General features: G+C 37.1%; 1 protein-coding gene across 4 annotated transcripts in view; it reads left to right on the top strand.

Annotated features, from left to right (window-relative positions):
- Nucleotides 1–13724, top strand: part of SNAP91 (synaptosomal-associated protein, 91kDa) — a 260033-nt gene that overhangs the window by 205445 nt on the left and 40864 nt on the right. For 2 of the 4 annotated variants that reach the window (XM_006892128.1, XM_006892126.1), the window contains exons 16-21: nt 780–887; nt 1506–1757; nt 1990–2070; nt 2228–2299; nt 2667–2750; nt 3948–4031. The exons of 1 other annotated variant lie outside the window; for it this stretch is intronic. In XM_006892128.1, the coding sequence (XP_006892190.1) occupies nt 780–887; nt 1506–1757; nt 1990–2070; nt 2228–2299; nt 2667–2750; nt 3948–4031 (681 nt within the window). The remainder of the gene's footprint in view (nt 1–779; nt 888–1505; nt 1758–1989; nt 2071–2227; nt 2300–2666; nt 2751–3947; nt 4032–13724) is intronic. One more of the 4 variants, XM_006892127.1, reaches the window with a different exon arrangement.

Below are 13724 nucleotides of genomic sequence, written 5' to 3'. Positions count from 1 at the left end.
GTTATTATATGTATTACACTGTATTGTAAGTGATAAGACATTTGAAATGTTAAACCATGAAACTGCATTTCAATCTGTTGAAAATAGATTCTTTTTCAAATATATAGAGTAATAAATATTTTAAAATAGTCAATTTAAGTAGCTATAAAGGCTTTGAAGTTTAATTTCTTAATTTCATTATCTCTTTAAAACAAGTTGATTATTTCTACAGATTCTTTGCAAGGATAGTCAACGTTTAATTCTTATGAATAATTAATATACATGTTTAGATTCGTGGTATTACTGTATCTATCCTGAACTATAAAAATGTTTGGCCTAGAATCATTTGCTTACATTACTACTATATGTGTAATTTTATTGGCATCAAAGAAGACATTCACATTTGTAGAAGTCACTAGTCAACAATGCCATAACTTTATAGTGAGTAGATAACTACCTGGATGCCCACGTTTCTTATTTTTTTGTGTTTTAATTTTCACATCCATTGATTTCTAGTGATACCTAAAACATGCTTCTCAAGCCCTTATACAATGAGAATCTGGTTTCCTTTTGGATCCTCAGCAGGGTCAGCACAGTACCTACTTGCATGTAACTGAAATGAAGGGGATGCAAAGAATAGAATTTTGTGACCATCAACAGTGCATGGGCCCTTAAAATGCCTTTTTAAAAAAATTCATGTTGTATAAGGGAGCCTTCTTCGCAATTTAACGTGGTTCTTTTACTATATTTTCTTCTCTTTTGTTCTTTTAATTTTTGTTATTTTAAAAACTGCACCCAAGATGCCTTTGCAGCTTCTCCTGGGGAGGCCCCTGCAGCATCCGAAGGGGCCGCAGCACCAGCTGCCCCAGCCCCCGTAGCAGCAGCACTTGATGCATGTTCAGGAAATGGTGGGTTAAAGTCATGAGCCAGTCTGTTCTGTTTCTGTCCTAACATGAAACCCTAGAGTTAGATGTGACCATGTATTCTTCTAATTTTAATTTGTTCCAAGTATAAGGTGTCATTCATCATAGCTAATTAAATAATGCCAACACTTGAAACATTAAGACAATGAAGTGCATACTTATCAAAATTGACAATTTCTCAGAATTGACAATTTTTGTCAGCGCAAGTATGCCCTCTTAATGTTTTTCTCTCCCCTCTAATGCTACCTTGCACTCCTGTAACACTGAATTCTAATATATCAGCATGTTTTAATAAATCTTCAAAACTGCCAAACTGACCAGATTAGGAAAAGCTTTTAAGAATACAAATCTCTGATCCTAAATTCTAGGCTAATCTCACAATACTTCTTTGAAGTCTTTCCGTTTGCTAATTTGTAGTGCCTACTCAGTGTCCTTTAGAAAAGCATTCTAGTCACTGACTCCAGCTAATAAGCGAATGGTTATATGAGGTAGTTGAACGCCCAGCTAGTGTGTGTCAGGAGCCTCTTAGCTGTAGTTCTGACAGCCTTCTCTTGCCTCATGCCTTACTGATGCTGAATGTGTCTCCACTTTCCTTTCCCAAAGACCCCTTTGCCCCGTCTGAAGGTAGTGCAGAGGCTGCACCTGAGCTGGACCTCTTTGCAATGAAGCCTTCCGAGACCAGTGTTCCTGTAGTTACCCCTACAGCTAGCACAGCCCCTCCGGTTCCCGCCACTGCTCCTTCTCCTGCTCCCACCGTTGCTGCGGCTCCTGCTGCCACCACTACAGCCGCCACCACTGCCACCACCTCCGCCACCACAACCACCACCGCTCCTCCTGCTCTAGATATCTTTGGTGGTAATTTTTCATTGTCATTTAACTTTCTGTGTCTACTGGATTGAATCCTGGTACTACAGAAACACAGCATACCCATTTATTAACAGCATTAACACTGTGTAATTAAATGGTTCTCTAGAAACCATTTGCAGCTAAATTCAGGATTCTCTAAAGTAGCGATTTGCGGTGCTAAAGAGCCCCACTGTCTCAGGCTTGTCAGGTTGAGTAAAGGCCTGTGTGTTCTTGGTCACAGATTTATTTGAGTCTGCTCCGGAAGCCGCTGCAGCGCCTAAGCCAGATGCTGCTGCTCCTAGCATAGACTTGTTTGGTACAGGTAAAATTAAGCAGCCCTTTGCCTTCCTTTTCATTTCCTTAGATGTCTGTATTATTAAGCTCTGTAGCATCACCTGTGATAATGCATTTGTTACCGTTTTTACTTGATGCCAGCTTTCTACTCACTTCTTGGTTTTGGTTTGTTTCCCTTTGGGAAGATGCTTTCTCCTCTCCACCACAAGGGGCCTCTCCCGTGCCTGAGAGTTCTCTCACTGCTGACCTCTTATCCGGTGAGTGCTTTTTCTGGGGCCAAGCCTGTACACGTCTTGATGTCTTGTGGGGATTATATGTGGCAAGGTGCGGTCAAAATATGTGTATTTTTCTCAAGTGCTTTGAAACAGCTTTGATTTTAAAAAATCTTCTTTGGTCCATCACCAACTGATAAAAAGATAATTTCTTTTTCATACTGAAGCCTGTGACCTCAGGGAATCAAATTTTATTTTCTGGAAAGTATGTATTTTTAAAATGCATTTTTTTTTCTTAGCTGCTAGCTTAGCCCTCTGTCTTAATGCAGTGGGGAGTTGCTGTTTGGCGAGCCTGGCAGTTGGGCTGGGTTTGGGTGACCTGCCCTTTGTTCTGTTCTTTGCTTCCCTGCAGTGGATACATTCGCAGCACCAGCTCCCGCGACCACCGCCTCTCCGGCAAAGGTGGACTCTTCAGGGGTGATAGACCTTTTTGGGGGTGCGTACCTCTCCTACACCACTTACCATCTCTTCCCCCACTTCTGTACAATTTTTAGATCTTCTGTTTCATTATACTTATTTTTTTCCCCCTTGTCACTCAGGGAAGTTACTTTCATAATTTAAATGTAAACTCCATCATCTTCATCCTTGTGGTGTTCAGTGCATGGCCTAACTAAACCATATCATTTTTCATTTTAAATGGTTCTATTTTCATCATTTTGTTCCTTCTAATATAGAATGATTATAGTTGGGATTTCTCCTCTTCTTCCTTGATGATCCTGGTATGCTGAAAATCCACGTCCCTAAAGTCTTTAAAGAAATATTTTAAAAATCAACTGTAATTAGAAATTAAAAACAAATATACAAATCAAAACTGAAAGTATAAGCTGCAGATATTATACATTATTCTGTAAGGTTAAAGTATACAGGTTATGTTTAATGTTTTAAAATCCTTCCAGAAAAGGGGAAAGTAGTTCACTGTGTTAAATGTATTCTCTTCTTTTATGTTGCATAAAGGCAGGAATCTTCGCTGAATTAAGCCTTGGAGATAGTTATTTGGAGGATCCATTTAAAACTTCCCATTAGTGGTAAATTTACAGGAAAAGGGTATAGGCCTGATATTATTTCTTCATGAAAATCTACAATGTCTATGCTTTTTGTTATATTGGTTTTTTTCTTTTTTTAATATATAAAATATCATTGAGACAACAGGGTATATGCCATTAGGTAGTACTGAACTGTAACAATATAGAATGCAAGCTTGCTCAAAACTTATAGTAAAGAACCAATGAACTTGGAATAAGTACAAGGGGCTGCTATTGCTATTTGAATTAAGTTAATTTTTTTAAAAAAAAGTAGTAGTACTATAAGTGGAAAATTTTGTTATGTTCTTAGAAAATATATTTAAAATATGCATCTGTTTTGATAAATAACAGAATTGTAATACATAAGTTTTGTTTTTAAGAAAATAAGAATTATCTTCATCTTATGAAGAGGCATCCTTAAATGTTTTAGGACTGCTTGTTTTTCCTTTTTGAGAGAAGGATAAAGTGATCAAAGCATAATTTAATCACTCTGGAATTTCAAGTATACACAGGAGACAGGATCGCCTTACAAAGTGTTATTTCTGTGCATAGCAGCGTATTTACCGTTTACACTCTTTTGCCTTTTTTGCTGCATAATGGATAATGGATAGATGCATTTGGAAGTAGTGCTTCTGAACCCCAACCTGCACCTCAGGCCGCTTCTAGTTCTTCAGCATCGGCAGACCTACTAGCTGGTAATTAACTAAAATAAAAATGGCATTTTATGAAGTAAAATTTGGTTCTATTTTTAACAATGACAGATATTACATAAATTTTATGATGCATGTTGCCTTTCCCTTTCAAGATGTAAGATTTAAAACTTAAGATATTGTGTAATTAAAGGTTGATTGTATCATCTCTGTGGTCCCTTGGATGTTCCTGTCAATTAGCAAGTTTCTTATTGTTCACTAATTAGATAATAACCCATAACAACCATTTTAAATTTCTATTGCTTGCCTATGTTTGTCTGTTTTGATTTTTTAAAAGAATGTAGTGGAAGTGTTTCATGATGTTTAACTATTGCTTCAATAATATATGAATTCCTATGGGAAAACTGGTGGCACAGTTGCTAAGTGTTTGACTTCTACTGTTAACATTTACAGTTTGAACCCACTAGATGTGGGAATCTACTTCCAAAAATATTATAACCTTGCAGCCTTGCAAACACTTTGTGACAGTCCTACTCTGTCCTATTGAGAGTTGGAATCTACTTAGTAGTAGTAGATTCGGTTTGGTTTTTCATAGGAAAAACGGTTCTATATTCCACCAATGGTTTGAAGCTGCTATTATATGTGCCCTTTCTAAAAAACAAACTGTCTTGTTTACTGAACTCACTTTACACCAAGGTGCCATTTTCCTGCCTGATGAAGAAGAATCAGAGCTCCACAGTGTTACTGTTGTGGATTTCTGAAGTTTCAAATATGATATGAGGCTGTTGTAACTAGCCCAAACCATAGTTGATCACATGGGAACAACTGTCCACTTGGCTGGCTATTCTCCTGGCCATTGTACTCTTCATAACACTTGCATGTTGGCCACAGAAATGTTTCAGCACTTATTAAACAGTGAAGACTTAATTCATGTTTTCAAAATTCAACAGTAAGATCTTAAGAGACACAGAAATTTGTTTTAAATGGTTATTTTGGAAAAATAATCTTCTTTTTAAAAAATTATTAGTTTGTGTATGTGTACCATCAAATCGGTATGGGAGTGTCAGTGCAGTTGGCACAGGACAGAGCAGAGTTTAGGGCTGTTGTACGTAAGGTCACTATGAGTTGCAAGCGACTTGACGGCACATAACAACAACAACAACAACCATCAAATTGGACCTGACTGGTACAGGAAGAGATTGCCCCTCCTTCTCCAGCAGAGCATCTGGTGGATTCGAATTGAGTACCTCTGGGATTGCAGTGTAGCTTCTTGCCACTAGAGTATCTTCATTTATAAATAAGATTACTTATTAGAACACTTTTGCCTTTTTAAGTATAACCCAGGTTGAATTTAAATATTCTGGATTGTTAGAGAATTCTAATATATCTGTTTTTCTGGGTTCCCAACCCTATCCTGTGCCCAGGAACCCAAAGTGAGGTTTGAAGTTCATTAGCCTGGAGCCTGGCCAGGTTGTCAGCTACTGTTGGCCACTTCAGTGCTACAAAGTCACATTGTCTTGCTCCTTAACTTGAACTTGAATAGATAATTATCTAAAAGTTCACAAAACACTTGTAACTGGTGCAGACCATCCTGTAGAGCCAATGGGAATAGGAAATTCCATTCACTTGCAGATCAGAGGACAGTCGAAGAGCCAAGAGGTAGAATCTATAACTCTTCTGGAATAAGCTTCCGCACTCATTGCAGAGTACAAGAATGGGTGCCTGCAACTAAATTTCATACTGTAATGTGCAGGCATGGTTGTGTGGTTTAAAAGGGAAAGTTACAAAGAGCTGTAAGATAAGCCATTTTGCTGAAAAATAAAATCTAAATCAAACACATTGCCATGAAGATGATTCCAACTTAGAGTAACCCTATATAGGACAGAGTAGAATGTTCCTGAAGTGTTTCCAAGGCTGTAGGGTTTGTGTGAGCAGATTGCCACATCATTCAACCACAGAATAACTTTAGTTCTCAGCCAAGGCCTTTAACAGCTGTGCCACCATTGTTCCTTAGATCACAGAAGGCAAGTTTATTCAGTTCCCCTGCCAGTTCTGAAACCTTAGTAAAATGAATTAGAAAGAAGAAAAAATAGTGATGAAAGGAACAATATCCTTTCCATTTATTTTATTTAAATTTTTATTTTACACTTTACTTTTCTTCTGCTGCATTCTGTGTGATTGTTCAGTGAATATACTTTCTTTGGTTGTTCATTTTTCCCTGATTAAGTAAGCTAGCTTTTAGTATACGTAGGTATAAATTATTTTAATGTCTAGTCTCTTCCCTAAGTGTGATTTTTTTTTTATATGTGAGTGAGAAACTGATTTACTTGACCCAAGACTAAATTTAAATTACTTTTTATTTTCAGTAGATTTTAATTCTTTGGACCAACTTCTGATAATGTCCTCTGTTTCATGTATAGAATAACATTTTTTACACTTGTTAAGGTATTATGCACATAAGTCTTTCTCTTTGAAGAATATCGTGGAATATTGATAACATTCTATACTATAAACTTAGGAGCACATTTTCTGGAGGGGGGAAATGGCTCATTTTAAATAAGAAAAAGTCCCACTCACATGGATATTTTTAATATATATGAATAAATATATTCGACTATTTTTGGAGAGAACTCTAGTGGTCTAGTGGTCTAGTGGTAAGGCATTCCCAACCCTAATGGCAAGTGGTCCAAATCCAACATCTGCTCTATGGGAGAAAGAAGGATGGTCTCATTCCACATAATTTACTGCCTTTGAAAACCCACTCGAGGGTCAGCTGTGGCCAGATTCTGACTCAGTGGTACGTAACAATAAATGTGTTGTTTTAATATACAATGAAACAAGCAATTGTGTATTTTTGTTTGTATATCTGTAGGACAGGTCTACAGAGTCTGTGGATTATTGAAATAAATTTTAATTTTTAAAAAATGGATGAGGGGTGGGAAGAAAAGTGAAACAGTGAATTAATGGAATTCCAAAATTTCTGTAGATGTTCATTGAAATTAATAATAAAAAAAATAAAGTGTGAAACAACAAAAAAAGATAGTAAGTAAAATGTGATCAGATTGAAGGTAGACATTGGAACCAAAAAGAAATAAAGACAAAGAGTTACATTTTCTAAAGGATTCTCAATAATTGTATATTAATTAATTCTAATAATAAGATTATTTCTGTAAAAGAACACTCAGACTTAACAAAGTGTAGTTTGGAAGGTCTAGAAGGTTACTAGACTGGGCACTCTACCTCCATGCCTAAACAAGGTCATATTTCTTTTGAGGGAATACATTTTTGTACAAATAACAAGACAATGACTATACACATATATACACATGCATTTGTGTATGTGTGTGCATGCACACATTCTGGTGGCCTAGTGGTAAGAAAATGCACTGCAATCCCAAAGGAGCAAGGTTCAAATCCATCAGCTGCCCTGTGGGAGAAGGATGGACAGTTTCCTTCTGTGCAATTAACAGCCTCTGAAAACCCACTGGAGGGTTATAACAGCCTTTGAAAATCCAGTCGAGTATCAGTTATGAGTCAGTTCCAATGGTACTCAACAAAACAACAATATATGCATATAAATGTTTAAGGTGAATTTTGGAGAGTATGAACAACCAGAAATTAAGAATCTTTATTAAAATAAGGGGGAAATTGTTCAAAATTATGTGTAATTTAACTATCACCAAGTTATTTTCTGCTTTGGGGTTTTTGTTAATACTGTCTGTAATGGAAGTATACTGTCCACTCAGTTACTGTGTCAAGGTGATTGCAGCAATGGACTTGAGAACAGTAGAGATCATGAAGGTGGTGTGTGATAGAGAGATCAAGGATTTGATCTCTTCTTCATAAGGTTGCTTTGTTTCATATTCAACTAGAAAGCACTGAACAGCAATCTATAGGATATATATGCCCCAGCTGGAATCTGGCAGCTGGATAGCCAGAGTGAAACCTGTTTCTTCAGATGTAGGTCTCTGTCCAGTGGCCACATGTACTACAATGGGGATTGCAAATTCTCAAGAGACATAGAAGATTTAAAATGTAAGTGGGTCATATTTGTCCCACAGATTACAAAAGGTTAAAATTTAAAAAAGAAACTCAAAGGAATAGTCTCTTTAAAATGGTTATAGATTTCCTAAAAACTAAGGCATTCTGATGGCCTCATGGGTAGGCAGATGACTTTTAAGCAGAACCACTGAAGTCCTTAAACTAAATTTAAAATACAAAAAGGCCAGCATGGAATTAATAAACAACTTCCACTAAATAGGAAAATCTGTAGAGAACCACTTCTATCTACCCTGCATATGGGTGGAAAACAATCTAAAGACATCCAGCAAAAGTCTCTGAGGCTTTATTCCTCGCTACACTGAATTTCAAATTTGTCTTAGAAAATGGAATATATTAACAACTGATTGTACCAGTAGGAATTAAAGAGATGATATCACCTTTAAGTCTTCAGCACAGCAGATCAATTGTGAGTACTGGGGGTGGTGTGTGGGAGTGTATTGCCTACGAACAGTTTAAAAATTGATTCTTCCAACCCAAATGATGTGACTTGATAAGTAGACTATGACTGTCAGTTTTGACACATCTGTATTAGTAGATCTTCACAAGTGTGGAGGCTGTTTCCCTTTCAATTCAGTGTTTTTGTAGATGAATTACCACCTGAAGATACCTGTAGGATAATAAAAAGCCAACTTCTCAATTATTGCATAATTTTCAATCCCATAAAACATCTTTCTTAATCAAATTTAGAGCTGTATAAAAGTGAACATTGTGAGAGCTTTTAGCTGTTTTCTTTATTCCATTTTCTGAAGTCTTTATTACTGGCTGTCATTTTCCCATTTATCAAGTGATAGGTTGTTTTGTTTTTAAGACATCAGTTGATCATTTTGCTTCCCTCTGTAGTTTTTACTAGTCTAGGTTGTCCTGCCTCTGCGCTGTCAGGTTGCCACACTGTAGTGGCTTGTGTGTTGCTGTGATGCTGAGAGCTGCAACTTCACTATTTCAAATGTCAGCAGGATCATTCCTTGTGGGCAAGTTTCAGCAGAGCTTCCAAACTAAGAAAGACTAGGAAGCAGGTTTGCCCATCCATTTCTGAATAAGGAGCCTTTGAAAACCTTATGAACATTGTCTGATATAATGGTAGAAAACAAGGCTGAAGCCTGCATGCTAGGATTTTGTACGAACAGGAATTATTCACTGCAGATACCTTTTCAAAAAATACAGGTGGTGATTATATGCATGGACTTCACCAAATGCAATGCATAGAAATAAAATATCTACATCTTTAGACAGATATGGTGACGTTGACTATCATCACTCAGAACAAGGCTTGAAGTGAACTGTGGAACAGTCAATTCCTCATATGCCAGCTCAAATTGAAGTGAAAGAAAATGTAATCTAAGTAATTACACTAAAGACATCATGATGTTGTTTTTGTTGTTGATTGCTGTCGAGTCGAGCACGACTCATAGTGATCCTATGAACAAAAGACCTGAAGCCTTTCTGTAACCATTGTTATTTCTCCAAGTTCATAGAGTTTCAAAAGGCATGTTGTTTAGAAAGTGAATGCCACTCCTGCTTCCAAACCTATTTTAAACTGGGAGCTCCACCAAACACTGTCCACCATGGGTAACCATTATGGCATTTGACACCCCAGTGGCTTCAGTATCACAGCAAACACAGATTACCTCAGTACAGAAAACTGACAGAAGAATGCTGTATGACTTTGAAGAATGTTCCTCCAAAATATAATAACATGAGATTGAGAGCTCTGCAGGAGGTCTTGTTGACACTAAACAAAAGGCTTAAATAAAAAGACACCAAACGTTCCACCCAACCCTAAGACCCTCAACCAAACAAGAGCACCCAACCTATAGAGAGTCCTTCTGCCTTACCCAGTCTCCAAAATGGAGACTGAAGGGCTCACCTTAAATACAAGGGCCTACAGGAGGTCTTGTTGACACTAAACAAGAGGCTTAAACTTAAAAAATGCCAAATGTTCCACCCCACAGACATCATACAATATAAAAACAAAATATCCTTTAAAAGACAGAAAAAAAAAAGATGAAAACAGACATTAGAAGAGACTCTAGAACAAAAAAAATCTAAAAAGAAAGGAAGAAATGATGAAATAAGATAAAGTGACATGTACAAAGTGAAATATACAAAGACCTGCAGTTAGAAAATCAAAGAGGAAGAATGTACTCAGTATTTCTGAAGCTGAAAAACTGAGAAAAAAAATCCAGACTTAAATTTTTCAGTGAAATCGCAATGTAGTCAGACAGCTGGACTTGCATCTCTCCAGTATGGACACAAAGTTATTGTTAACAAAATTCCATCCATGCATAAGCTGAACACCTGAAGTCCTGGGGGAAGTTAGGGAAAACAACCGTGACCAGGAGAAGGAATAAAAGTGCTGATGGGAGGCTTATAGTAAGTGCCATGAACCAGCTGAGCAGAGACCTGTCCTCACAAAGAGAGAAAAAAATAAATCATACCAGAAAACATTGGAAAACAGATAAATAAAATAGATGCTTTTTCCCATCTGTAGGCCTGTGCTAGTCCCATCTAGGACTGCACAAATGAATGTCTAAGTAAATTTTCACATGACCAGGTAAGATTCTATGGGAAATGGCCCAGGAGAAGAGTGGGATAAAATTTTCCACACTCAAGGTGAAATAGTGAGCCAATCAGCAATTTGACCTGGGTGGTGAGAATCCCTGAGCAAGACAAAGACATCTTGAATTCTCCACTTGCTAGAATGACCAGCACACACACAGAATGGAAATTCTCACAGTACAAAGAAAATTTTTAAAAAACTATGCTCATGGACAACAGAAATACCAGCAGGTACTAGATGACTGGTTTTAAAAGGCCATCCCACACCATCTACCAGGTGCAGGCTCCATCAGCCTTCCCCTGCAGTGGTGATGCCTGCCACTGCAACAGCAACTGTTCAGGATAGTTAAAATTCTATCCTTGATAGTCACATCTTAAAGACACATGGACAACAGTAACTTACCTGAAGGCAGTTTCCAAAACGGTGCTTCAAAGTTCTCCCCCACCAAGGATTGGAGGTGAGGTGATAGGGGAAGACTGCAACCACAGCCAACCCCAGAGCAACATTGTCATACAAATAATGGACAAGGAGCTACATGGTCACACTAAATGCAGAGGAGGAGCCCACACAATGTCCTGTAAGCAGAAGACAGTATTAAACTGTCCACCAAGAACAGAAAAACACTTACTTAAAAAGGAAGACCAAAGCACAGAGCCAATAAAAACCTCAGAAATAGAAGGACAGGATAAATACTTTGATGTGAAATTCCAAGAATTTGTGCTCAAGAAGTTAAAAATGATGGAAAATTTGAAGTCACAAACAAATAAATAGAAGAAATTTGAAAAAAAATTCATTACATGACAAAATAGATACAACCAACAGGATACAAGAAACAATAGAAAAACTTGAAATGCAATTCAGAATAACAAGACTGGCATTTTAGAAGCTATCAACATGTGGGAAGGGCAAAATAGGAGAATGGAAGAAATGGAACATACAATCAGTGAGACAGGAAAGAAGACCCTCAGGAATAATCTCCTAGAAAAAAAGGCTGAGACAAGATAGAAAATGAAGAAAACATAAGAATTATGTGGGATAACTTGAGGCAAAATAGCATATGGGTTAATGGAATTTTAGAATAGGAGGGATTAAAAAGCAGAAAAATGTGGAAGAAGTATAGAAGAAAACATTCCTAATGATCATGAAGAATGAGAAACGATACGTTCAAGAAGTCCAGAGAATCCCAAATAGAATGGATGCCAAAAGAAAACTCATAAAGACATAAAGTTAGAGTCTATAAAATCAAGACAAGAATTGAATACTTAAAGCTAAGAAATACAAGGAGTTACATACAAAGGAGAACCAATAAGATTTAGCTCTAACTTTTCAACCAAAACCATGCAAGAAAGAATACAATGGGACAGCATGTATAAAAGGCTGAAAGAAAACAATTGCCAAGCAAAAATTCTGTAACCAGCAAAACTGTCTATCAAATATGAAGGAAAAATTGGTCATTCTCAGAAATATAGCAATTTAAGTCCAAATCTACCAGAAATACTAAAGGAAATCCTTCACAGAGACAAAAAAGGAAAATGGTTGGGCCAACATAATCAGCAATGAGCAACAACACACAAAAATACTCAGCAAAATATTATCAGTAAAATTTTACTTATTGATGATAATCACACTGAATGTGAATGGCTTAAACACACTAATTAAGAGGAAAAGAGTAGCAAACTGGGTAAAACCCCAAAACCCAACAATGTATTGCCTACCAGAGACACTTAAATAAAGATAGACAGATAGATTAAAAACCAAAGAGTGGGGAAAATATACCAAGCACATGACATCCACAAAACAGCAAAGGTGACAATTCTAACCTCTGATAAAATAGACTTCGCACAATGTTGAAAGATAGCCCAGCCCACGTGAGGAAGTCCACATGGAAAAGAGATGAGGTGTCTGACTCACAGCCACAGATGAACTTTCTGCTGATTGCCAGCCCAACTTGCCATCCTTGGGAGTCAGCCACCTTGAATGTACTTCCTCTATCCTGGGCAAACCATCCTTGCTGATGGTAGAAGGAATGCTCACATCTTCCTCATAGATCCCTCTCCATTCATCAGTTTGTACACAAAATAAATATTTGTTTTTGTTTTGAAGAATTAAAAAAAATACTTCAATGTGAAAACCAGCATAAAAGACAAGGAATGACATTATATGTAATGCAGAAACCTTAACAACCTTAACAAAATGTCATAACTTTAATATCAATGAACTAAATGATAAGGCTGCAAAATACATAAAATAAATTGTAATGGGTCTGAAGGAAAAAAGACACCACAACAGTATTGGGATACTTGAACATTCCACTCTCACTGAGAGACAGACTAGGAAGAAACTCAAGAAAGATGCCAAAGAACTAAACTATACAATTAGCCTACTCGACCTCGTAGATATATAGAGAGCACTTCACCCAACAAAACCTCAATTTACTTCTTCTCAAGTGCCCAGGTACATTCATCAGAATTGACTGTATATTAGAGCACAAAAGCAAGCCTTGATAAATTCAAGAGTATTAAAATACTGCAGTGTATCTTATTGGATGTAAACAAAAAATTAACAAGATAAAGGTAGTGGGAAATCCACATGGAAGCTTGACCATCACTAGGTTGTAGAAAAAAATGAAATTAAAAAGTTCTTTGAAACAAATGAGAACGAAAACAACATTTAAAAAAAATCACCATTATATAAAACCTCTGGGATTACCACAAAGGCACTAATTTAGAGTCAGTTCAGAGGATAGGCAAACAGACAAAAATTGCAACAAACTACTTAACATTTCTAACAACTAAAAAAAGAATACATTAATCTCACATTGGAAGAAAGGAAATTATGAAAGATAATGACTTGTTGTTGTTATGTGCCATCGAGTCTCTTGCAACTCATAGCAACCCTATGCACACCAGCCCTAAACGCTGCTCTGTCCTGTGCCAATCGCACTGTCTGACACTCCCATCTCGATTACCCCAGTCACTGAATCAATCCACCTCATAGAGCCTTCCCCTTCTGTGCTGTCCCTCCACCCTCCCAAGCATGATGTCCTTCTCCAAGGACAGGTCTCTCCTCACAACATGTCCAAAGTATGTTAGATGGAGCCTCAGAATCCTTGCCTCCAA

This window comes from Elephantulus edwardii, unplaced genomic scaffold, assembly GCF_000299155.1.
Source record: "Elephantulus edwardii isolate Elephantulus edwardi_28Jun2011 unplaced genomic scaffold, EleEdw1.0 scaffold00111, whole genome shotgun sequence".
Lineage (NCBI taxonomy): Eukaryota > Metazoa > Chordata > Mammalia > Macroscelidea > Macroscelididae > Elephantulus > Elephantulus edwardii.
Note: the sequence above shows the minus strand (reverse complement) of the source record. Positions and strands in the feature narration are given on the sequence as shown.